The sequence below is a fragment of the Orbicella franksi genome, chromosome 14 (assembly GCF_964199315.1).
Source record: "Orbicella franksi chromosome 14, jaOrbFran1.1, whole genome shotgun sequence".
Taxonomy (NCBI): Eukaryota; Metazoa; Cnidaria; class Anthozoa; order Scleractinia; family Merulinidae; genus Orbicella; species Orbicella franksi.
In genome coordinates, this window is record NC_138158.1 from 15,066,939 (window position 1) to 15,094,853 (window position 27,915).

Below are 27,915 nucleotides of genomic sequence, written 5' to 3' on the forward strand. Positions count from 1 at the left end.
ATAGTCAGTCTAATTCTGTATTGTAACAAGCTAATGGCAACTTACAAGAACGCGCAAGTGATGAGATTACAACAATGTATCTGCGAGCGCCTTAATTACTAAGTGTATAAGTGTATAATAGTCAGTCTAATTATGTATTGTAACGGACGCGATTTTTTGATCTAAATTCCCGTCTTTTATTAAGACCATGAGGGCTGAGTGTAAATAGCTGGGAGGTCCAATAGGCCTCTCTGGTCAATAACAACTTATCAATATACGCAGCAACCCCCTGGCTAGTAATTTGTTCGATGAAGATAAAATTAATTTCGGAAATTTCGTGCCTAGTACAATTAAAATGGACTGCAAGCTCACACGTCTTTTTGTTGGTGAGCATGGATGATTTGTGATTGCGAAAACGTACTTTAAATTCTGTTGTGGTGGAACCTACATACTGCAATTTGCATTTATTGCACGAGGCCAAGTAAACAACATTTTTGGAAGAGCAAGACAATTTTTGCTTTATCTTGTAGACTCGGCCTGTGGAAAAGCTTTTAAATTTGGAATCTTGAATTAAAAAATTTTTGCAAAGATCACAACGAGTACAACATTTGAAGCACCCTCCCATTTCGTTCTCTGCCTGGTTTGCCGCGTTGTCGCCACGAAATTTAGATGGTGCTAAAATATCTTTGAGATTTTTGGTACGGCGATATGCTGGAAAAATCGATTTAGATGGAAAAATTTCAAATAATTCGGGCGACGATCTCAGAAGATGAGCATGTTTCTTGATAACTCTCTGAATATCAGGCAGGATAGGGTTGTAGTCAAGAACTAACGGGAAAACTCTCTTGACAGGCTTGGCTTTTTTCTTAAGCAATTCTGATCTCTCAATACTAAGCGCTTTGTCGAATTGTTTGTCTACTAAAGCTGCATTATAGCCCTGGGACTTAAGATACCCTTTGTATTCAGCACACCTCTTGTTAAGAAAATCGTCAGAGGAACAATTACGTCTAATTTGTAGAGCAACCGCATAGGGAATAGCCTTTTTACAATGTGCCGGATGAGAACTTGAAAAAGGTAAATAAAGGTGACTATCTGTTGGTTTAGCATAAATATCTGTCTTAATAAGACCTTCCTGGAGGTGCAAAGTGAGATCCAAGACATTGAGGGTATGCTCCGAATAAACCAGCTCAAACTTGATGGTGGGATAAAGAGAATTGATGTATTCAGTAAACTCTAACAATTTAGGCAAACCATGTGGCCAAATGTCGAAAACATCATCTCTATAGCGCCACCATAACATGGGTTTCACGGCACCTTCAGATTTAGCTTTCTCATCAATCAAACCCATTGCCAAGTCGGCATAACTACAAGCGTTTTTGGGCCCCATGGCTGTACCGTGTTTTATGTAGGTTCCACCACAACAGAATTTAAAGTACGTTTTCGCAAGCCTTTGCAAGCCTTTGCAAAACATGCTCATCTTCTGAGATCATCGCCCGAATTATTTGAAATTTTTCCATCTAAATCGATTTTTCCAGCATATCGCCGTACCAAAAATCTCAAAGATATTTTAGCACCATCTAAATTTCGTGGCGACAACGCGGCAAACCAGGCAGAGAACGAAATGGGAGGGTGCTTCAAATGTTGTACTCGTTGTGATCTTTGCAAAAATTTTTTAATTCAAGATTCCAAATTTAAAAGCTTTTCCACAGGCCGAGTCTACAAGATAAAGCAAAAATTGTCTTGCTCTTCCAAAAACGTTGTTTACTTGGCCTCGTGCAATAAATGCAAATTGCAGTATGTAGGTTCCACCACAACAGAATTTAAAGTACGTTTTCGCAATCACAAATCATCCATGTTCACCAACAAAAAGACGTGTGAGCTTGCAGTCCATTTTAATTGTACTAGGCACGAAATTTCCGAAATTAATTTTATCGTCATCGAACAAATTACTAGCCAGGGGGTTGCTGCGTATATTGATAAGTTGTTATTGACCAGAGAGGCCTATTGGACCTCCCAGCTATTTACACTCAGCCCTCATGGTCTTAATAAAAGACGGGAATTTAGATCAAAAAATCGCGTCCGTTACAATACATAATTAGACTGACTATTATACACTTATACACTTAGTAATTAAGGCGCTCGCAGATACATTGTTGTAATCTCATCACTTGCGCGTTCTTGTAAGTTGCCATTAGCTTGTTACAATACAGAATTAGACTGACTATTACACACTTAGTAATTAAGGCGCTCGCAGATACATTGTTGTAATCTTATCACCCGGCACGTTCTTGTAAGTTGACATTAGCTTGTTATGTAATCTATTATTTCAGGTTGTATAGCATTACGTAATTATATTTACATTTTTCTGATCTTATATATATACATGCAAATCTGTAAACTTACTAGGATTTTTAACGTTTTATTTTTTAACTTGTAAATATTGTTCCAATCTGAAGAAGGCCGAAGGCCGAAACGTCGCATTAAAGGCCGGAGCAGTTAGAAGTTTGCTTCATGACGCCTCATCTTACACTTAACTAAAATTCACATTGAAGCACGGTATCTTTTGATCCTTCTACTGGAAGTCACCGTTTGGAAAACCATATTATTCTGCCTATATATATATATATATATATATATATATATATATATATATATATATATAACCTCTCAATTATTGCACCTATAGACAGAAGGTGTGCTGGGGGAAGAAATGTTCTAAACTCTCTGAACTTTTCCCCCTTACCTGTAATAGGATGACTATTATGAACTACGGTTTGTAACCAACACCAACATCAGGTTATGTATACACATGTATGTTTTGTTGTCGTCTGTAATCATAAAAAAATAAAAATTTAAAATCCGCCATAAAGTTCATACTCAATAACACTGCTACATGTAGCGCTGTTACTGGAATTCAATTTAAGTGAAACTGTTGTAACAGCTCTGTCAAAATTGTTTCTAGCAGTCAAAGCAGGATAACAGAATATACATGTAGCACACAGCAAAGGCTAGAGATACACACATGTTAGTTATCAGTTAGGATTTGGTGAGCTTCTGTGCTGTAGGTATGGTGGAAAATAATAGACTATCAGAAAGGAAGATTCCTGAGACATTTTGACAGCACTGAGAGGAATTAATATATAAATTCACAAAAGAAGGAGAAGTTCTTGCCCTGTCCAGTTCTCTGTAATAAAAATATCATTCACATACAAGTCATTTATTATATATGGTTTGTGTTTAAAGCCGATATAATGCACACTCTGATTGGCCAATTCCAGTGCATTATTTACATTTACATGGTATACCTCGGTAAAATCATAAAACATTGCGTGCGACTAAAATAAAAAATATAAAAAATAAAAAATAAAAAGAAATGCCTAATTCATAACAATTTAAAATATTCAACACTAAAATGAATGTAATTCTTTACTTGAAAATTATTCTCCCGTAATGCCCATGGGCCAATTACAGGCATGCTAAAAAGTCCTAACACAAAGTAAAAGGAAATTGAGAAAACTATTGCTTTTTTCTGGAAAATTGTAGTGACTGAAGACAATGATGGAACACTCTGAGAGTGCATTCTATCAACCTGACGAGATAAAATTTAAGGAGAATAGAGAATTCACAAAGTTATATCACAAACGAATTGGTACAGGACAGGAGAAAGGAAACTGTACAGCCAGGAAGAAACTGAAACTTTCTTCGACGAGCAAAAAAGTGTGCATGCACAACAAAGAAAACAGTCAGTGACATTCATTTAATAAGATAGTTAATAAAAAATTAGTGTGAAGAAGAGAGCAGAGAGAGAGAGAGAGTGGAGATAGGAGAACGCTCTCTCCAACTAAATTGTCTATATATGTATGTAAAAGTTATTCTTATTACCGAGAAATGGTCAGGGCAAGAACTTCTATTACACTGTTCAATTTACCGAGTTAATTAGTACCATCTCACTTTTTAGGAACATTTCCATATTAAATGTAAATACCACGTTGGGGAATAACCTCTTATTAAGAAAATAGGGTCCATGTACCCCCAACCAAAAGCAATGGCACAAATAAAATGAAATAGCCAATCAAAATCAAAGCAGAGCTTTATTTGTAGACAGGATTGCCATGCATAATCGTCTACTCGACATTTTGGACTATATAAGCATTTCACCAAACCGAATTGATTGGACAGACAACAAAATAAAACGAGGAAATCTACATTATAAACACAAGATGCATATCACTACATCTGAGCTCGAGTATCAATAGCAAATCCCTTCTCAATGAAAGGTGACCGAATAACAGAGAGGATAAAGAAAATTCGTTTAAGCTTGCGGTGTTAAAGTTTAAAAATTATTCACGCTTAAATTTGAATATTACTGAGAGTCTGTATTTTTGCCGACGGCTTAATTTAGCTTTGCAGTCATTTTATTGGCAGTAGCTTTACCAGTCTTCAACCAAATTAACCTGGGAATTCACAAAAGCATTTCGCCAAACCGAATAAATCGAACTAACAAAACGAGGAAATCCCCATACTTTGTAATCACAATATGCAAATATTCACATAGGAACAAAAGTAAATTTAGCAAATCCTGTTCGCTTCGGCTTAAAATGGTTTGTAGACCTTTCTTGGTTTTCAACAACAGAAGAAGAAATTTTAGCAGTCTACGAAGCGGCAGTGCTAACTAACTCAGAGAAAACTTCAAAACTCGCCCGGCCGTGTTTACAAGTACAGTTTTGGTTAAGCTTATTTTTAGACGTGAGGTTATAAGCTTAAGTCGAGGACGAAAATCGACAGAAAACTTAATTTGTTTACAACTTACAGCAACCTCCAAAGCGACCCACGTGTTATTGTTTAGAGACGAGCGAAATTAAAACGATGCAATTTTTAAAATCTCTTACAGCATGGCTTCAAATAAGGAAGACTTTTAACGGATTCCAATTGAAAATAAACTTGTATCGCCAAGGCAACTTGTTAATTTTCATAGCAAACGCAACAACAAAAGTCACTTACCGCGAGTTGGCAATTCAGTTCGGCCAGTGTAAATCTTCCAGGCAGAAACTTGCACGAAAAGTTGTGAAGACTGAACTGAAGTTATATTTTCGATAGACCAACGAATCAACCACTTCTTTCCGCTACGTTTACTGTTTTGTAATTTCTGTAATAGTCCTGCTGTTAAGAGCCAAAAATAACCAGAATTGTTCGTTTTGTGATAAAAGCATGAAACTTCCCATGATTACTAACTTCTATAAGGTAAACATTTTCTGATATGGAACCATCCCCAATTTACCCCCAGAACCACGCTACGCGCATGTCAAAAAATTACATATAAGGCCTCTACATGGGAACGAGGCTCAGTTAAAATGCTTATTTCTAAGCTTCCTCCGGGGTTCTTTGCCTAGATTTCTTGCTTTTTAATATAATAGCAACTTATAAAGTATCTGGGAGTCTAAAAATCTGTCACGTGATTAGTCACGTGACCATCATTTTCAATAAACAAAATAATACCGAATATTGCATTAATACGATTGATAATTTTTATTTCCGTTCTTCTTCCTCGTTTTTCCTCGCAAATAAAAAGAAGAAATCATTTTGAACATTACATATATAGAGAGTCATCAGAGACTCAAACTTGGAAACTGGTGTTTCGGCATGTAGAGTGTCATATTGAGGCTCTTCATCAAATCGAGGCTTAGACAAGGCATGGATCTATGTTGGCTATTGAGGTGATTTGCTTAAGGTGGCTCACTATAATTTTACGATTGCACGCGCGCATAGGTCGAAAGCTCAAGCAATCTGCGCGCGCTCAAAGGAAAACGTCAGTGTTTTTCGATTTTTATGACGTCAACATGAGCACAGAAAGCTAAACTGACTGTGAATTTTCTCGCGTTTCCTTCGATGCGTTTTTTTCTTTAAATTTGGCCCAGTCGTAACCACATACAATTCCTATAAAATACCCTATTTTTGTTAAAATCTGTCTGCTAACTTAATATATTTAGAAGACTGAAAAATTACAGAATATTGGAAAAAACCGTCTGAACAACCTTGACTTTTTATCAATTCAAACTGTCACGCAATATCATTTTCATGATGTGGCAAAGTATGAAAACATTTTACCGAAAGGGAGTATAAATATTAAGGAGTTTAGCTCAAAATGAGGAATATATCTGCCTGTCATTAGATGAAGTGTTGCCATAGTAACGGCCTTAATCCAAAAATTGATAACCAAAAAATAAGCCTTATTTTAACAGTACCCATACTGGTAAATCTCTACAGAGAAAACTTTAAGAGAAATTAACTAAGTTTCCTTTTCTAACTCGCGCTTCATAGGAAGAGTGCTCGTAAATACTCTAGGAAGCCACCTTAAGGACGTTCGCACTAATTGTTTCTCCGCATCCTTACTGCGAATGCAAATTTACAAGTCACGTCATGCATGAGAGCGCGCGCTAAGTAATAAAATAAGCAGTGATAAGACAGATGCCTATTGCTATAGCTTTGCCTGGATTTAACGATCTTGGACGTTCGGTGACCCCTACTTTTCTTTCCAGAAACAGATTTTATTTACCATTATCTCCACATTGTCCAAAATTGAACAAAAACTCAATGTGGGAAGTTAAAAAAATTTCAAGATTTCTATCCATGGGACATCGCATCATGCCATCTTGCGGCTGCAGGGCGCGTGAAACTATGGTTGCCAAATGCGAACTTGTTCTTTAAGGAACCTCACCAATTAACTAAATTCACTTAATAGGTCCAGTGAAACAATATTTGGCAGAGAACATTTCATTTCAAAGACCTACTTGCAATATTTTTGGGCTTACAGACACTGTGGCCTTATTCGCTAACGAAGCCCAATTTTTTTCAGATTTAGGGTGTTCTTTCGGGCATTTTCTCTCCAAAACAAAGTCCGTGAACCCCCATTTTTTTTACATTTCTGACGTAATTTACTCATCATGTTACAGTGGTAAAAGTCTCAGAAAAAAATCAATGTTGGAAAAATTTTCGCATGAAAGTCTGGCTTAAGGGGATATAACTAATTTCGGTGCGGAACTCATGGGAAAACTCTTGATTGGTTTAAATCATATTTGACTAATCGCACACAACGGTGCACCGTTAATGGCTTTCTCTCTGACTTAACCACTCTTAAATGTGGTGTGCCACAGGGAACCATCCTTGGTCCTCTTTTATTTCTAATTTACATTAACGATTTGCGTAATTGTCTACCGTTTAGCGTACCTAGAATGCATGATGATGACATCCACATCACTTATGCTGGTTCTGATTTGCGTCTGATTCAGTCTAGTCTATGTCACGACCTTGAATAGCTAAGCAAATGGCTTGTGTCTAACAGACTTCCCTTGTACGTTACAAAAACGGAATTTATGTTGATCGGCTCCAGGCAAAGATCAAGTACTCTATCTGATACACTGGAACTCCCCATTGATAATGTACCGATTGAACAAGTTTCCTCTGTGAAATCACCTGGAGTATATATCAGTGAAAATCTAACATAGCATTCCCACACTGATAAACTGTGCAAAAAGATTGCTTAGAACTGCAATTGGAGCCCTAAAGCGAGTTAAGCCATTAGTGCCTAAATCTACCCTACTATGCATATACAACTCACTAGTTCAACCTCACTTTGATTACTACAACCTAGTCTGGGGTAATTTTGGCAAAACATTTTCTAAGAAGGTACAAAAACAACAAAACTGTGCTGCACGAGTAATAACTTCATCGGGCTATGACGCTGATGTCGATTCCTTGTTTCACAAACTCAGCTGGAAAGACTTGCAATTTCAACATCAAATTCAGAAAGCCCTAATTAATGGTTTTCAAGTCTTAAAACGGTCTGGTTCCCGAATATCTCACTTCTAAATTTGTAACGCGAAATGAATCAAATTATCCTCTGAGGGAGTCGGTTAACAAACTTGTTGTTCCCTTTCCGAGAACTAACTGCATGAAAAATAGTTTTACAGCGACGCAACCCTTTGCAACAGCTTACCCTGTAACATTAAAGACTATATCTTGACTGTACCGGTTTGTGCAATTGTGGTGGAAATTGCAACTAAAGAACCTTTATTCAGCTAGTGTTTTCAAAGGCAGGCATAGGAACGTTATAGCCAATGAAAGCTGTTTTTCAAAACGTTTCCTTCAGACCATAAAGTTCAGCAAGTGTTTATTGTAACATACCTGATCTATTCCGGCATATTTGAAAATCTCAAACGCGAAATAGAAGGTGTCTCAATCACGCTAAGCAAGTAACTCAAGAAAATCATGTCAATGAAACCTATATAAATTGACTCTGTATCTCGGCCTCGATTTGATGCATAGTTCTGATATTACGTTTTGGTACATCCCAAACATACATTTAAGGTTTGAATTTCCTACTCTAGACAATAGAATCCACATTGCAAATGATAAAATTGGCATGTAAAAGATGGTAATGATTTCATCAGTGCCTATTACTGGTAATTTAAAATAATGGTCACGTGACCATCACCTGACATAATTTAAGACTCAAAAGCACTGGTTAATTTGTTGTTGTATCAAAAAAAAAGCAAGATATTAGGCATAGTAGTCCCAGAAGGCCAAAATAATCGGTATTTTGCATCAGCCTCGTTTCCATGTAAGGGCCTTGTATGCTATATTTTTGACATGCGCATTTCATGGTTCTGGAAGCAAATTTGGCATGGCTCCATATCAGGAAATATTTGTCTTATGGAGGTTAGCAACCCTGCCAAGTTTGATACTTTTATCGAAAAACGAACAATTTTGTCCCTTAACAGCTGGACTATAAGACACTCGGGTACGTTTGATTTCTCTTGTTCATCACCTGACCAAATCAGGTGACTTTTGAATTTTCTTGCACGGCTGCACAGCATCACGTTCGCGCGAATTTTGAACTTGGCCATGGGGATTTCGGCAGTCTTCTGAATCAGTCTGTCGGGTACTTTCGCCTCCTTTCTATAGCCCTCGTTAGCTTTGGTTCACGGCATTGTTCGGTATTATTTCACTTCCTTTCTCCAGCCCTTGACTAGCTATAATTTACGGCATTGTTCAGTACTGTTTCGCCTCCTTCCCCAGCGCTGGCCCGCTCAGTCTTTTTCGCGATCTTCTTCGCTACTTCTTTGCCTGTTAATTCTTGCTTTCTGTTTATTCCTTCAGTGGAACCCTGTCTTAAAAATATTAGATCAACCTCCGCTATCGTTTTTGTTTAAAAATCCCGCCAAGAAAATGGCATTCTCCCGCTACAAACCGAGGGTGCATGTCTCTGTCAACCTACTAGCTGGAGTATGGCCGCCATCTTGCGCGACTCCGTCGTCGTCGCCGTCGTGCGTACGCGCCCACGAGCAATACCGCTAGCCATGGTAACCATGAGAAAATCAATTCATGGGTTTCCTTTTCTTCCCTATATGGGTATGGGGCTCCGCTTGGCGGCCCTTCGGGCCGCCGGAGCTCCGCTATAAGTTAACGGTTCCTGAACGGCCAAAATTATCGTTTTATAAAACCAATTAGGCAAACCACTAATTAGTTTTCTTTGCTCCAGTGCAAGTGGATTCGCAATGTTTGATTTGATTTCCATGATCCGTAGAACATTAAAAAAACTAACGAAACAAGCGAATTTGATTGCAGTTATCATTATGCTGGTTTGCACGCCAGTGAAGTGGTTATATTTCAAACAAGAAAATTATCAATCCTTCTTAGTTTTTAGTTTCATAAAATTTATAAGATCTTCTACAAGTCATGAGAAAATCCAATCTTTGTTTTGGTGCCATATATTACTGAACTGTCAAATTCTGAGTTTTATTTTATCTGCAGCAAGATTTTTTTTTTTAAGAATAATAACAGAACTACTGTTCGGATGTATTACTCTACGAGTAAAATTCGGCTCGATTTCACCCGATTAGACGAGTTTCTGTTTCAGATAATTTCCATGCTTTTATTTGCGAGGGCTGCCATCACACGAGTCCAGAGATCACAATGCCCCGATTAAGAGTGCATTTTCTGCGAATGAGGAAACAGGTATAACTTTGGGTATAAATCACTGATTGTAGGATATAATCAGTATCTCTTGTACATATATCAACATGGGGCAGATCAGGCCAGATCAAATTGTGTAACATTACATTTCATTTATAGCACGAAAGCTTATCATCGCGTCACGCTACTTGCGTTAAATAAGGAAGCAAGTTGAATCACTCGAAGACGAATCACCTGGAAATTATTCTCGCTGACTGGTTTTAGATTTCCATGGTATCAATATCTTTTCAACCCATGAAATATGGTAACTTACAACAGATTTAAGATTAAAGATCGCTTTTTTTTAATACAGTGCCGTGTAAACATTCCTAAAATGCAATTCTTACCTGTGTAACAATCTGTTTTTGGAAACCTTTTGATAAAGAGTCGTAAATACCTGAATTCAACCCCAACATCACCCCTATCGATGTATGCTGACGACCACCAGATCTACGAAACAGGGATAGACTTACATTCTGTCACCACAAAACTAAGGGAAAGCGCTGCTCTCGCTACCGAGTGCACGTGGTACGACTCCAATTTGTTGGAAGGAAATCTTAAAAAGTACCAGACTATGAACATCTGTAGCACTGATGCCAACCAGTACCACACAGATGTGATTAATATAAAGAACACTGAAATCAGTCCATTGAATAGTCTGACTGTACTGTTTTGGGAGTAACAATAGATGACAAACTAAGCTTCAGAGACCATATCACTACTGTATGTAAAAAGGCCAGCCAGAGAATAGGAGTCATTATGAGACTAAAAAATCTTATCCCAACAAAAGCCAAATTACAGCTTTATAAAGCAGCTATCCTACCTCCCTTAATATTTTGTCTTCTAGTCTGGCATTTCTGTCGTGCAGGTGAAACACGTAGATTGGAGAGAATACAAGAAAGAGGATTAAGAGCAGTTTTTAAAGATGATCGATCAAGCTATGATGTTTTATTAAAGAGGGCAGAGTTACCTACTTTAAAAAACAGGCGATTACAAGATATATGCATACTGATGTATAAGGTTAAAAATGGGCTTAGTCCTAATCCGATCCGTGAGCTATTTAAGCCTCATCGGTCGTCCTACAGGCTGAGGCAATCAGACTTTTCACTGTCCCGCTTTGCTACAGTAACGTACGGAAAACATTCCATCAGATACCTGGGGTCAAAGCTCTGGAGTCACCTGACACACATTTAAGAAAACAATTCGGAAACGCGACTCGGTAACTTTTTAAACAATGAAAGATGCAATTGCCGCCTTTGTGAATTTTAATAATAATCATGTATATAGCTTTTTTATCACATAAATTTTTCTTATTATTGTAGTAGTATTATTGTAGTAATTTTTTTTAGGTAGGTGTCCACAATTAGTAGAGGGGACGCTTCCCCTCAGCTAAACATTTTAGACACGGTAATAAAGTTTATTATTATTATTATTATTATTATTATTATTATTTATTAATGCGCACTTTCCGAGAACAAGAAAACAGGAATAAACACAAAAATTAATATTCACCAAAGGTCAGATCGTGCCAGATCGAGCCTTATCGAAAGTGAAAATGCGCGCCTGTTTTCTTTAGCTAGCAGTTACATTCGCATTATACTTGCATTGCACTTGTTTGGTTCAGTAGGGGATTTCTTCCTGACATGAGGCTGCTCAAAAGGCCTTTAACTACTTCCAGTTTCGATTAAAGTTTTTCATTTATAGGTAGACACATGAAGAGAGTTTCATAATAGAACTTGTAGTCTTTATGCAAAATTTGAACAAGGTGGATTTATTTTTAGGAACAGCAGATTCGCATGCTTCGCTACTTTTTTGTCGTCTGAAAAAATATAATAGCCCAATAATTCAGCCCAAAACAATATGATAGACCACAGCACGAAGCTCGGGGGAATAAACCCCACAAACTCGGTAGTTATTTCCCAGAGCCTCGTGCTGTGGTCTATTGTTTTAGGCTGAATTTTAATATATCGACATTGGTCTGTTGGATTACGTTTCCTTGCACTGCACTGTAAATCAAGAATACAGGCATACATGTTCTTAGTGTAATGAGTAATCTTATGAAAGTGCAAGAGGTTATTTAAAGGTTTTCCTTACCCTTGTTATTTTCAAAATCAGCTTTGAAACTGCTCGTACAATTTGAGAGCATTTTCAAAGATCCCACGCCCTCTAAACCCTTCGTTATACTTTCAACCCCCTCAAAAATATTATGTTTGTGAAATGTTATGATTTGACAAGAGATTGTTTTGACGTGTTCGAAAAGCGTGGGAAACTGACTTTTTCTATTGTTAGTGGTTGACCTTTTTGGTTATCCAGACATCTCGTGACCACAAATCATTCAAGTTATAGCCAGTTATTAGCATAACGCTGTATTTGATATTTTACTTTCGGTTTCAGTTGATTTGCAGTTTCCGCTCGGAGCATTGGCTAGCATTACCAAACGAAACGAAAGGATATCAAAAGACTCAAGACTCCGCATGAGATTAAACATAGACCGATTGTAAATTCGTGCAAATTTCTACAAGGACAAATTTTAATAAATTGTTGCTAGAACACCGCGGATTTAACCAATGCGAGAGCGATGAACAACGCGTTAGACAGACCAAACCTAATGGACATAACTTGATAAAATCCTTACCATGGACATTTTTTCTGTTACTTCCAGTTGGACCCAGTTGATTTGAGATTTGCATTTGAAACAAAACGAGGGAACTTCAAATACTCTCATGAGTCCTGAGATGTAACACGACCAATTGTAAGTATATACAAGTCGTTTATGTGTCTCTGACATCAGAAAAGAAGATGTTAAGTCTTATATCATTTTCGAACTTGTTAAGTCAATTGTAATCCGAATTTACAGTAGCAAGTAAACCACTAATTACTTTTCTCTGCTTCAGCGCAAGCGGATTCGCAATTAGGTTTGAACTGATTTCCATGATCCATGACATGAAAGAAAGCTTCCATGATTATCATTTGCTGAACAAAGACTCCATTATACTTGTCTCCATACCTTTGTTATGGTTGGAAGAATTTGCTTCAATGTTGACATCTTTCCTTTGGTGATCGTTCTCGTATTTCATGTAAACGGCATCTTCAAATCTGATTTGATCACTGCTGCATGTATACCAATGTAAAGCATTGTGACACAATTCATCGTTGCTTACAAATTATACTGCTGAGAGCAACGCCGGAAATTAACAACATTCTCTTACGTTATACAAATAGACTTATTCCAACTCAAGCCTTGTGCTTAATTGCCACTTTACATAATTCTCAATGAAAGTAAGAGAAATAAATTCTCGTTTTCAGTGGGTCCTTAATTTAGTGAAACGAAATTTGACCCTTGTGTTTTTTTAGTCTGCTTTGTCTACAAAGTCGTTCATTATTCGGAATATCAGAATTTCAGTAGCGTTTCACCAGCACATTTTATTTTTTTAGAATTAACACCTTGTCTGCCGTCGTGAAGAATTTTGAATGTCGAATTTCAGTAATATTTTGTGTAGAACTTCACCATGAGAAGCTTCTCAAAACACAACTGTTGTTTTATTAAATTCTTGTTAGAACTCGGATTTAACCAATGCGAGAGGGATCAAGAACGTGTTAGACGGAACAAACCCAATGAATAGAACTTAATATAATCCTTACCGGACACATTTTGACTTTCAATTTCAGTTGATTTGAGATTTGCATTGGAAACAAAACGAGGGAACTTCAAATACTCTTATGAGTCCTGAGATGTAACACGACCAATTTGTTAGTACATAAGGGTCAGTTTTGTGTCTCTGACAGCAGAACAGAAGATTTCAAGTCTTATATCATTTTCCAAGTTGATTTACCTGTCCATAAGCTTAGCTTGCAGTATTAGGGAAAAAACCACTAATTAGTTCTCTCTGCTCCCGTGGAAATGGATTCGCAATGTTTGATTTGATTTCCATGATCCGTAGCACATTAAAGAAAGCTTCCATGATTGTCATTTGCTGAACAAAGACTCCATTATACTTGTCTGCACACCTTTGTTACGGCTGGAAGAATTTCTTTCAATGTTGACATCTTTCCTTTGGTGATCGTTTTCGTATTTCATCTAAACAGCATCTTCAATTTCTGTCTTGCTCATTTTAGAGAAATATCTGATTTGATCACTGCTGCATGTATACCGACTCAAAGCACTGTGAAACAATTCATTCTTGTTTACAAATTATACTGCCGAGAGCAACGCCGGAAATTAACAACATTCTCTCGCGTTATACAAACAGACTTATTCCAAGTGAAGCCTTCCCCTCTTCCCCCCCCCCCCCCCCCCGTCCCTCTTTCTTTTTTTTTGGTTCTCGCCCCATTTTCCGCGCAGACAAAACACCGAAAATCCCGTTCCTCGGTCTTTCTTTGCTTCCAAACCCCACGGAAACGCTTGCTACGCAGGCTAAATATTTCTTTTTGCTTAATTGTAAAGAAGCATTACACAATTTACAATGAAAAGAAGAGAAATAAATTCTCGTTTTTGCGGGCTGCTAAATTTGGAGAAACGAAATTTTAGATGTCTTGTTGACCCTTGTGTTTTCCCAGTCTGCTCTGCTTACAAAGTCGTTCATCATTCGGAATATCAGAATTTCAGTAGGGTTTCATCAGCACATTTTGATTTTTTTAGAATAAACCTGTATGCTGTCGTGAAGAATTTGGAATGTCGAATTCAAGTAATATTTTGTGTAGAGCTTCACCATGAGAAGCATTTCGAAACACAACTGTTGACCACTGTTCTCTGTGAGCAAACTTTGTACAAGGTCAATGTATTTTGAGAATGAGCAGGAACAGAATCTTTGAATTCGTATGTTTCGGCAATTTCGGTTGTCTTTCAAAACAGAAATTAGCTTCGCTGTTATCGTTTTATAAAACCAACTGTTACAAAGCTAACGAAACAAGCGAATTTCATGGCAGTTATCATTATGCTGGTTTGCACGCCAGGGACGTGGTCATATTTTAAAACAAGAAAATTATCAATCCTTCTTAGTTTCAAGAATTTCATAAAATGTAAGATCTTTTACAAGTTCTGAGAAAATCTAATCTTTCTTTTGGTCCCATATATTACTAAACCGTAAAATTCTGAGTTTTATTTTATCTGCAACAAGACGCTTTTTAAGAATAATAACACAACTACGGTTCGGATGTATTACTCTAAGAGTAAAATTCGGCCACATTTGACCCGATTAGACGAGTTTCGGTCTCGCGATTCACATTCCATGGGCCGGCATCAGACAAGTCCAAAGATCACAATGCGCCGATTAAGACGAGTTTCTGTTGCGCTATGCAGATTCCATGCTTTTATTTGCGAGGGTTGGCATCAGACAAGTCCAGAGATCACAATGAGCCGATTAAGAGTGCATTTTCTGCGGATAAGCAAACAGGTATAACTTTGGGTATAAATCACATGAATTAATTGCACGATATGATCAGTATCTCCTGTACATATATGAACTTGTGGCAGATCAGACCAGATCAAATTCATGACATGTATAACATTACACGCGTCACGCTACTTGCGTTTAATAACGAAGAAAGTTGAATCAGTCGAAGATGGATCAACTACCATTCATTCTCGCTGACTTGTTTTAGATTCCTTTGGTATAAACATCATTTCAACCCAGGAAATAAGGTAACTAACGACAAACGTAAGATTAAAGTTCGCTTTATTTTAATACAGAGCCGGGAAAACATTCTTGAAAAGGAATTCTAACCTGTATGACAATCTGTTTTTGGAAACATTTTGATAAAGGCTCGTAAATACTTGAATTCAACCCTGACATAAGAAGAAATGGGGGATCATAATGAGCCGATAAAAACTAACATCTAATGCGCACTTTCCGTGAACAAGAAAACAGGTATAAATCACAAAATTAGTATTGAGCAAAGGTCAGATTGGGCTAGATCGAGCCTAATCGAAAGTGAAAATGCGCTCCTGTTTTCTTTAGTTAGCATTGCACGCGGGTTACACTTTTTTGGTGCAGCAGTGGATTTGTTCGCACTCTAAAATAAGCGGCACGAGGTTACCCGAAGGGCCTTTGACTACTTTCAGTTTCAGTTGAATGTCAAGTTTAACAAGTTTTTTCATGTATATGTACATAAGGAGTGTTTCTTAACAGAACTGTAGTTCGGGTGCAAAATTTACACAAGGTGGATATACTTTTTGGAAAAGCAGATTAGCATGCTTCGTTAATTTCAGTCGCCTAGTTAAACATAATTGGATAATGGTTCCTAGCACTGCAATGCAAATCTAAGGAATACGGGCGTACATGTTCTTAGTGAAATGAGAAAGCGCATGAAAGCGCAAGCAGTTGTTAATTTGTTTTCCTACTCGTGTTATTTGCAAAATTCTTTGATTGAAACTGCTCGTACAATTTGAGAGAATTTTCGAATATCACTGGCTTTGTAAACCCTTCATTGTACTTTCAAACTCCCTCAAAAGTACTTCTATTGTTGCTCATTTTTTAAACTCCAAATTCTGCATAATTTAATCACTACCTTACCTTACTTATTGTCACCTAGTGTGGCACTTCTGCAGAGCTAGCGATGCACGTAAACTTGAACGACTACAGGAAAGGGGCTTGAGGGCCGTTTACAAGGACAAGCATGCTAGCTATACTCAGCTACTGAAGAGAGCCAAGTTGCCAACTCTAGCGAACAGGCGTTTACAAGACATCTGTATTCTCATGTATAAAGTTAAACATAGACTATGTCCTAATAGCATCTGTAACGTTTTTAACGAGCATATTTCTGCATACAACCTGAGACAATCAGATTTTTCTACTCCTAGATACAACACTGTTACTTATGGGAAGCACTCTTTGCGTTATGTAGGACCCAAATTATGGGGCAAACTGTCTATGGCTGACAGATCAGCCAAGACACTGCAGGCTTTTACAAACTATATTCGCAAAAGGGATATAACTCGCTTAATGGACACCGGCGGTAAGGGCTGCATCCTATGCTGCACATAATGCCCTTCAAGTCATTTTTTTTTTTTTTTATTGTATTAATATTAGTATTAGTATAGTTTTTTAGCAGTGTCCCCTAATTAGTATGGTGTTTTTATTCCCAGGCTATAAGGTTTTTTGACACTTTAATAAAGTTCTCACTCACTCACTCACTCACGATATCCAGTGTAGGGTTATGCTGATGTAAACAAAGATGAAATTTTCTTCTTTTAATTTCCTGGGCCATATTTGGTTTGGTTGCCTGCTGTTCATGGCCAAGTTAAGAATATTACACTGTATATATCAGTGCTATACGAATACGAGGGGTATGGGGCAAAGGGAATAGAGGGACGGGAAAAACGGCAAAAGGCATTTACTGATATTGACTTAGTCGAAACACCATTTATTCCCCACCTTTTATTTTGAAACACGACCCAGTACTACTTAAGGTTATAAATAAATTGCCATACACTTTCAATAAAACACCACCAATAAAATACATTCAAACCTGTATTAAGCGGACACCATATTCAGCACCCTCTATTAATTAAACGGACAGCTGTGCAAGTCCCATTTTCCTTTTCCACATTTACTGTAAAAAGTACCTGTATTCAACCGACACATCTATTAAGCGGACGCGGACACCTTAAACATGACTGTTATGGTCATTCCTGTTGTTACAAACCTGTATCAAACGGACACTGCCAAAAGAATGCATGGTTGTTTTTTGTCCACGTTTTAGGATATCGGTCATTTAAATTTGCCAACAAACTAGGCTGTCACAGAAATGCAATATTTTGTTATTCAGTTTTGTTTTTACAGAGTTTTTGTTTTTGTTTGATTTTGTAAACCTTTCATATGATTCAATCGATATAGATACTGTTACCGTGTATTAAATCGCTTCACCTCATGTACTTGTCATTGTTTACGCAAATACGGTATTTCAGAGTTATCGATCGTTCACGAGAATGTTATTTGTCCCTTTCAAGGTCTTTTAATACTGACCAATATTGATATGAACCTTTTAAGACGAATTCTGAGGGAACCTGTTTTCAGCGGACACCATGTATTAAGCGGACACTAGCAAGGGTCCTGAGGGTGTCCGCTTAATACAGGTTTGACTGTAGTCACGTAAGACTTTGTTAATGAACCATCACAAATTTTTTTTTTTTGATTTCAAGTTTAATAGGTGTATCGCAGATAGCTGAGAGCTGACACAAGTCAACCAAATACGTCAAAATAGTACACGTACATAAAAATGATCAGACAAAGTGAGGACGATTACGGCCAAGAACTTGCTTACAAGAGTCACATTAATTCTAAAGAAGAAATTAAATACCACAACCAACAACTTAGCATTGCCAAAGAACTGGGGGACAGAGCAAGAGAGGGACGTGCTTATGGCAATCTTGGCAATGCTTACCAGAGTCTGGGTGATTTTAAACAAGCCGTAAAGTACCACAACCAACATCTTAGCATTGCCAAAGAACTGGGGGACAGGGCAGGAGAGGGAGGTACTTATGGCAATCTTGGCATTGCTTACCGGAGTCTGGGTGATTTTAAACAAGCCGTAAAGTACCACAACCAACATCTGAGCATTGCCAAAGAACTAGGGGACAGGGCAGGAGAGGGAGGTGCTTATGGCTATCTTGGCATTGCTTACCGGAGTCTGGGTGATTTTAAACAAGCCGTAAAGTACCACAACCAACATCTTAGCATTGCCAAAGAACTGGCGGACAAGGCAGGAGAGGGAGGTGCTTATGGCAATCTTGGCAATGCTTACCAGAGTCTGGGTGATTTTAAACAAGCCGTAAAGTACCACAACCAACATCTTAGCATTACCAAAGAACTGGGGGACAGGGCAGGAGAGGGACGTGCTTATGGCAATCTTGGCAATGCTTACCAGAGTCTGCGTGATTTTAAACAAGCCGTAAAGTACCACAACCAAGATCTTAGCATTGCCAAAGAACTGGGGGACAGGGCAGGAGAGGGATGTGCTTATGGCAATCTTGGCAATGCTTACTGGAGTCTGCGTGATTTTAAACAAGCCGTAAAGTACCACAACCAACATCTTAGCATTGCCAAAGAACTGGGGGACAGGGCAGGAGAGGGAAGTGCTTATGGCAATCTTGGCAATGCTTATCAGAGTCTGGGTGATTTTAAACAAGCCGTAAAGTACCACAACCAACATCTTAGCATTACCAAAGAACTGGGGGACAGGGCAGGAGAGGGACGTGCTTATGGCAATCTTGGCAATGCTTACAAGAGTCTGCGTGATTTTAAACAAGCCGTAAAGTACCACAACCAAGATCTTAGCATTGCCAAAGAACTGGGGGACAGGGCAGGAGAGGGAAGTGCTTATGGCAATCTTGGCAATGCTTACTGGAGTCTGGGTGATTTTAAACAAGCCGTAAAGTACCACAACCAACATCTTAGCATTGCCAAAGAACTGGGGGACAGGGCAGGAGAGGGAAGTGCTTATGGCAATCTTGGCAATGCTTATCAGAGTCTGGGTGATTTTAAACAAGCCGTAAAGTACCACAACCAACATCTTAGCATTGCCAAAGAACTGGGGGACAGGGCAGGGGAGGGAGGTGCTTATGGCAATCTTGGCAATGCTTACGAGAGTCTAGGTGATTTTAAACAAGCCGTAAAGTACCACAACCAAGATCTTAGCATTGCCAAAGAACTGGGGGACTGGGCAGGAGAGGGACGTGCTTATGGCAATCTTGGAAATGCTTACCAGAGTCTGGGTGATTTTAAACAAGCCGTAAAGTACCACAACCAACATCTTAGCATTACCAAAGAACTGGGGGACAGGGCAGGAGAGGGAGGTGCTTATGGCAATCTTGGCAATGCTTACCAGAGTCTGGGTGATTTTAAACAAGCCGTAAAGTACCACGACCAAGATTTTAACATATCCAAAGAACTGGGAAACAAGGCTGAAGAAGCTCGTTCATGCTTTTGCTTAGGACGCGATTTTGAATTGTCGAGAAATTTGCCGAAAGCTCTTGGTCATTACCGATCCAGTGTAAAATTGATCAATGACACGAGGGCTCTCCTTCAGTCCGAAGATGATTGGAAAATATCTTATCGTAATTGGTGCCCAGACGCTTACACTGCGCTTTGGAGAACTTTGCTAAGGCTTCAAAAGACTGCTGAGGCTTTATGTGTTGTCAAGCAAGGACGAGCACAAGCCTTAGAGGATCTTATAAAGGAACAGTATGGCTCTCAATTGCCAACGATTGGCTCACCTGAAGATAACGTAACGATCGCAAGCATGTCAAGTGGTATATTCATGCAAACACTGGTCTTAGCACTAGAAAGTAACAAAATCCATTTCTGGCTTCTTAACAAAGAAAGGGAGCCTCAGTATAGGAGGAAAGAAATAGAAGGTGAAGATGCATTTGAGTCTTGGATGTAGCGCCAGTGTAGCTGTTCACCGGGCTCGGAGGTGTCTAAGAGAGTCGGAGAAGTTTGGTGCGGTAAAACACTGGGCTCCGTTAGTTCTCATCGGCGATGACGTGACCATAGAATTTGAAGAAAGCCAGTGAAAACATCGTGAGTAAACCTTTTTCTAATCTTTAGGACGTAACATTTATTTTTAGTTTATAAAAGTGTTAATACAAAAGTTGTTGATTATTATTCTGAACAGCGTCGTTCATGGAAATGCAAAGTGAGCAGCTCGTGAATGCTTGTGCCATTACCTAAGTGCGTGGAGTTCTTTGATCATTAGAGATTTTGCCTTTTTTCACGCCAATAGAGAAACTTTATGAAAAAAATAGTACGGGTCCAACACAACAATTAAAAGCACGTCCTCAACTGATGCGTGTTTCCGTTGTACGAATTCAGACGATCTTTACACCTGCTTTCAGTGTTACGTGCATAGGCGACATCGTTCGACCATCTTTCGACATGTAAACGGCTGAAAGATCGTTTAACTGTATAACTGGCATTTTTTTCGGTTTTTAGCGGAACAAATAGCCAATATTCTCAACCTGACCTCAAATGAATGAAGGAGGTTGTGGACTTGTTAGGTTTCTCCATTTACGGGATAATTGAAACGATTTTAGTGTTGTCGGTCGGCTGTCAATGGTGACTTTCGGTAGAATTGGGCCGCTACCGCTCAGTAAATATTCGAAAGATGTAAACATTCAAAACAGTCAATTTATCTCTCACAGAATGTTTTCTTGAAACCCCTAGCCTTAGTTTGATGTCAAATAAATCCATCGTTTATAGCTAAAAGTCGAGTTCCATCGTAAAGAAACCAGTTGTGGTTACATTTTTTACGTAGGCCAGGTTACATAGCATGTCGGGAAATGGCATGTTGAAAGAAGGTCGCTATGCCAGTAACAGTGAAAGCGGGTGTGAAAAGAAACCAAAACTGTCTCGACGAAGTCACGCGTGATCTGCCATCTGCGCGCGCAACCTGAACATGAAACATGAACTCTATTTCTCTACAGATGTACTTAAAGCAATATTGTGCGTAAAGCAATCCGTGTTGCTATCGAATTATAGAAACACTCGTGGAAGTGTGAAAGAACTGGAAAGAGCTGTGGAAACATTAGCCTGTCGGCCTTTGTTCCCACAACATTTCTCGTTCTCCGACGTCTTTAACTCGATAGAAACACGGTGCTGTTTGACAGAATTCTTGGTCACCATTATTTTCTCATTTGTCTTTCTGTTTCAGATGCTGAATGATCAAGAAAAGAGAAAGCTCCTTGGTAATTAGTTACCTTATAACATGAAATTTTCGCGCCACGTTAATTTCGCGAATTTCGCGATTTCAAAATTTCGCGAAATTAAAGGGACGGCAACAATAAGTGTCCCGAACATAACATGACGCGAAAGTTAAGTGACTCAAATTATCTTACTGTTGACATATAGTCCAGCAGTTGCGCGTTTGGTAATTTTGACGTTATCGTACCTTTGATATCGATTAAGTCGGTTTACTAAATTGGAGGACATGTTTAAGTAACATTGTTAAGGAAATCGATGGGGGGTTACTCGAAAACGCGAAGTTAAAGTGATTCAAAATACACAATTTTCGCAAAATCGCGGAATTTAGGTGTCGCGAAATGTGCGCACCTCAAAAACGCTAATTAAACGTGTCGCGAAAATTTCATGTAATAAGGTAAGGTTTTTTCTGTATCCTTTTTTCCAATGTGTGTATGATGTGATGCTACAAACCAACCAAAAGCTAATCTTATGCTGCATCGTTATATGTTTCCAAACAGAGAACAGTTGCTGTCAGAGCAAAGCTCGAGGGAAAAAGTCATGTAAGCTGAAGTTGATCCGTTCTCTTCGAAGGAAAGAGCTGTTAAATCCAGAGGTCTTCTCTGCCTGAGAGTGGACAATGAGACTTATTCAAGTACTTTTTATTGTATTTCTGTTTTCGTTGCAAATCATTGCCAAAGCAAGTTCCAGATTTGGACAATTAATTTTATTTGTTGTGTAAGTGTAAAATACAAAGAAAATAGCAAATAGTTATTAGTCGCTTTGAAATTGAAAGGTAACCCAAAATGGGATAATTTTAATATTCGCGGGACGTGATGAGAAAGCTTAAGTTAGATTTACTTGCCATTTCCATTTTCTAGAATGAAATTAGAATTTAGAGTCAAGTGAATAATGTTTTGTTATACCTTCCAACTAAATTACGTTTTCCGATTGGAGGAGAACGTTTCACGTCCCATGGGTCAAAACTCACTAACTCCCTAGGGTGAACAAAACTCATTAACTCCCTAGGGAAACAACAACTTGAACTTTCGACTCGCACGTGATCGGGTCGTGCACCTTGAAACGGCCGCAAATTTGTGTGTCAGTCGGCCTGATGTCAAATCAGGCAACGTTTCTCACTAGAGAAGGCATTCATTATTCAAGAAAAGGGATTTTTAAATTGGGCAAAAACATATTAGATTAACAAAGGGGAAAATTTGAACATTTCGTGTCTTCAAGCTTTTAATTTGGCGCCAAAAATAGGTCGCCCGCGTTCGGTCATTCGTCAGGTAGGAAGATAATTGTGTCATTTACAACAACATATGCTGTTCCTCGTCAAATCAAATCTTGAATTCTCGAGTTAAGCATTAGAAGAAGGCAAAGCAACTTAAGTATTGTCTTTATTTTTGTAGGCTGCGAAGAAAAAGACTGTTATCGTACGTGTCGTTTCGGTAGGACAGCTCGGTTTGACTGCCGCTCATACTGCAATCACAGCCACCGTAGGCGTCAAGCAAATAATTTTTTTCGCAGTTTTTTTTCTATTTTTCATTCGGGAGGTATGACAAAACACTTAATGACTGGCCCCTCAGGAAACAGTAAATTTTGTTTCCCTTCGACCCTCAACATCGAGGGTCTCGGGGAAACAAAACTCACTGTTTCCGTTGGGCTGGTCATTAAGAGCTTATTGTCAGTCGATTGTGTTATAAGTCAGGTCCTTTGAAAGCGATTGGTCATTATAGCAGTGCAATGCAATGGCAAATCTACTAGGGCTAAGTTATATAGTAATGTCGCTTTTAGTTAAAGATTTAGTTTACTTCTTTTTTTAATTTCTAGCGTCTTAAGTCTAAACACAGGTCTTTATGTTTAAGAAATTATCGAGATGTGTTTTTGAGAATTTCGTTACTATTATTGCTATTAATATTGCAAATATTGTTAGAGAATTAGAATTTAATTCAGAATTATAATTTGATTTATGTCCTGTAGAAACGTCTCGTACGGAAGTGATTATTTCTTGTCAATTTATCTTTGCTGATATTGTGTGTGATTATTGTAATAAATCTGCATATGGAAGTTTTTAGATGACAATGGACCCTGTATTGTATCGCACTGGTTATTAATGATGTGTCATATTAAAACCGTTTGTATTGTCCCAGACATCACTAACGTTTTATATTTATATGTCGTATTGTTCTCGCGTTTTGGTTCGTTCTTACGCATGATCTATTGGAGGACAGACGCATAGATGAAGTGCTTAAATGTTTTCGTTTCTTTATTTTATAAAACAAATCGATTCCACGTTGCCATGCGTCTGTTCAATAATAGATCACAGATGACGTCAAAGTGTGGTAAGAACATCAGTGACACACTCACCTTATGGTTCGTGTGCCGCTTTTTTGTTGTAGCCTTTACCACATTTTGATGTCATCTGTGATGTATTTTACTGAACAGACGCACAATAATTTAGAATGTATCTGTTAAATTGGTGAAAACGCCGAAGAAGTGAACGACTACTGTAATTCAATGACTGGGGCACTATCCAAGGTGTGCATTCATTGTAGTACTATTTTAATGAGGCCTTTGATTTAAAATGATCAGTAACCTTTGAAAGTGAATCAGTGAAAACTTATATCATTGGAAATTCAATCTATCCATCTATAAATCTATCAATCAATCATGCAATCATTCACTATAATCTATATATCACAATGATCTATATAGTTTGAATTAGAGATGAAAATGTATTTTTATTTGTACCTTTTAAATGTTTGAAATCAAAGCTGGCAGACCCAAGATGGAGGACACTTTAAAATCTGTGATGTCATTTTGAATTTCTGTGACGTCGAGATCGACATGTATTATACTAAAGTAAACATTTTTTTAAACGCTCTACACCCGACAAAAATTTTATTCCTATTGAGTGAATACCCTTTTGAGGTACATAGGGCACCACCCACCCCTTTCCAGCTCTCCCCCCCCCCCCCCTCCCATGCAGGCTCACAAACCAACAAAAAAGAAGGAAAACAAGTTTTAGAAAAAGATTCGATTCCTAGAACAGAAATTTAGGTATAATGGGTCCAAAAATGCTGTTGCTTTGGCAATGTTAAATGAGAAACAGTTGACACATCCTAATTTTCCAAGGGACAAATGAAGAGCTTGAACTGAAACTTTCATTAAGGTTACTGCAGACCTTCAGGGGTGCCTTCCGCCAAATTCTTTCTTTACACGTTGCTTTAAAGAAAACCACGGCAAGCTATATATCAATGCAAAGCTAATAAACTGTAGAATCCGAAAATAACAACATATTTTGCTATTTTTGTTTTGATAGGCACGCGCAAGCCTAAAAACGCAAAAATGACCGTACTTGCTAAACTGAATTGCCAGTCTTCGTGTTACCGCGGACATCAAAACTGACTAGACATTTTCAATCAGAAGATGATGGGCTAACAAAGGGTGTGAGGCTTTTTCGATATTTCTATTGGTTGCTTAGAAAATCTCTTTCAAAGTTGGACAGTAGAAAATTTTCTGACTGCTGTTACTCAATGGGACGTCACAGGAAAAATATTTCGATTTTCGCAAAAGCCTCACACTAGTTGGTGCGCTAAGATCTGACGAACACTTTGGCCAAGCTTCGTGGAAATCCGATAAATCTACATACCCTATTAATTCATTTGAATAGAGGTAATTTATGTTTTCGGCCTCGAAAGAAATTCACAGTTTTCGCACCTCACTGAAACGGCTGTTTACGTGGCCATGCCGCCAACCAATGAAACGCAGCTTTGAACTCCCAGGCGGGCTACAGTTACGCTCCCCCGGGAATGAATGTGCAATGTTTATATTTACATTATATCTTTATATCTTACATCGTCTGCCATGAAACATTCAGCGTCTAAGCCGAATCAGCAGATAAATGGTAAAGAAGGAAAAGAGAAAAAAAGGAATGCTAGCGGAGTAGCCTAGAACACGCCTACTCGGCGAGCCGAATCGAGTGCGGATATTTACACATTTACGAAAAAAGGCTAAACGCGCAATTCATCGGCCTGTCTGTTTTAGTAGAATATGGAAAAACACTCTATAAAGAAGGGGAAACGAGCGTTTGGAGAAGCCGCCTTGTCAGATGTCAGCTGATTAAATTCGTCGGTAATTCCGCGGCAGTCAACTTTTGTGCCAGAAGAAGCTAGAGCAGGGCATCGACGAAACATTCGCTTCCGATTTGCGCTTGCGTTTAAATGTGGGAATGCGAATCGTCTAGTCTATCACTTAAGAGAAGAAAACAATCAACAAAAGCCAAGATTTCTCTGCGAGAAATTGCAAGAAGTAAACAAGAAAAACGAAATTCGACTCCGCGGATGAGATCAGTTGTCGCCAAAATTGTTACTGCTCCACTCAAAAGTTGACACATTTTAATTGGCTTATCACGGTTTGCGGTTCATTGACTCGTTTAAAGAATTTACGTTTTTGTGGATAACTCGTTCGCGTTTTAAGTGTTTGAAGTAACTTTTTTTGGAAAATTCAGATAAAGTAAAAGTCTTGAATTTGGTGTAAAAAAAAAAAATTTTTGGACAAAATAGGCCCTTGAAGGTCTACAGTAACCTTAAGTAATGACCTGTAATGGGTCTGGGGCTCGCGTCTGTTAGATATAAGGGGACGCGTAAAGGTCTCAGTAACAAAAGGAGTACCGAACGAGGTCCGTAACTGGCCACATCCTTAAACACAACAACAACAGTTATTTTACGTCAGTTGTCAGTACCAATCAAAGAAAAGCAAGAGACTAAAGTCCCTGGAAGCTACGACGGAGCAAATAGAAACGAAACTTTGGAATTGAGGTCGATTAGGGTTTTCAATAAGTTTGGTAGATAATTGGAAGTTCACCATCGTTTGCAAAGGAAACTGAGAAAGCCGCTCACTACACTTTACTGCGTTGTTTCAATAATGTCACTGCTTACAAATAAGCTCGAGGTCTTCATTTCAGTTAACAAGTTTAATTACAGCACGCTTGGACGTTAAAGCCCGTTAAAAAAGTAACAACAGAACTTAGGAAGCAATTAGTAATGAGTTTTTCTCTTGTCAGAATACGCCATTGGTGCCCATGCCCTCCTTGGTTTAACTCTTCTTGGATAGAGTTCTTGAATATTCAGCTTCGGTTTCATCTGAAAAGCAGTATTCCCTCATGGCTTCGCAATTTTTTTTCTTCCTTTGAACACATAAACTTCGCTGAGAAGGAGAAAATACATAATTTAGATGAAGTCTTTGCCGACCGGGGTGATGTACAATAAAGTTTCAATAATCATTTATCGTTGAGATTAGCGTTAAGTTTATGGAAATCAATAGTTTAAACCCAGGAGGAAGCTATAGGGCAGTTTTCACTTTATCATCGAAAGTAACACGCCATTTCCGAGATGTTCCTTTTCTCTGCGTCAAAACGAGTCTTGGTGCGAAACCATTCATATGAAAATACTTTTCATCGATAAGTTCATTTTCATGCAAATCAAACTCATTTTCATAAGAAAAGTTTTGCACGAGGACTCGTTTTGAAACAGAGCCGAAAGGCAACTCAGAAATGACCTATTCGCGCTTGCTTTGGTTTCGTATTACCACGTTAAGTAGTTGGCTGAAGAAAACTCGCGCCACTCTGTCACCCAATCGAAGTAAAACCAGAACCAATCGCTACTCCCCTGCACACTTATTTTCCCGTGCTTTACGTCGGCTGTAAGTGTTTGCTTGAGTTTTTGATTGGTTTAATGGATTATCTGCCTCTTGTGTGATTGGTCAGAGTGATTTCTTTGGTTTTTGTTTTACGACGCTCAATTGAGAAGTGCCCTATTGACAAAGACATTAATCTTATACCGCCGTGGGTTTTTCATGTGGGGTTTGGGTCTCCCGTTCCGCCATATTGTATTTAATGACGTCACAAAAGCCTCTTTGGCTACATCACGAAAGAGCTCTTCGTCATTTTCATCAAAATAACAAGATCGTATCGGCTTACAAGAAAAACATTAACAAGCTCATAGATCATAGGAGTTAAGGTGACAACAAGAAAGTTACTTCAATTTTAACTAAACAATGTCCTCCAGTGTCCTTTAGAACCCAGTGTTTGGGATAATATGTGGAAAAATTAATGTGTCCGCGATATTGGTGCACTTCTATGGTAGCACTGATGTGGGAGTGAAAGATAATATTTACAGACTATGCTGTAAATATTATGAATCTTCATTTCGGAAGGGGGTTGTATTAAAATTTACATCTATTATCA

The 27,915-nt window shown here is 38.3% G+C and overlaps 2 protein-coding genes across 11 annotated transcripts in view; both read left to right on the plus strand.

Moving 5' to 3' along the window:
• LOC145467328 (uncharacterized) overlaps positions 1–27,915 on the plus strand; it is a 201,691-nt gene that overhangs the window by 86,135 nt on the left and 87,641 nt on the right. For all 10 annotated transcript variants that reach the window (XR_014042046.1, XR_014042040.1, XR_014042042.1 and 7 more), the window contains one exon: positions 12,385–13,740. The gene's annotated coding sequence lies outside the window, so the exon portion shown is untranslated. The remainder of the gene's footprint in view (positions 1–12,384; positions 13,741–27,915) is intronic.
• LOC145468637 (uncharacterized) lies at positions 16,221–20,373 on the plus strand. The gene has a single exon (XM_081452355.1). The coding sequence runs from the start codon at positions 18,208–18,210 to the stop codon at positions 20,371–20,373; it is 2,166 nt and encodes a 721-aa protein (XP_081308481.1). The 5' UTR covers positions 16,221–18,207.

Coding starts and splice junctions, on each gene's coding strand:
- LOC145468637 (XM_081452355.1), top strand. CDS start 18,208: ATGATCAGACAAAGTGAGGACGATTACGGCCAAGAACTTGCTTACAAG.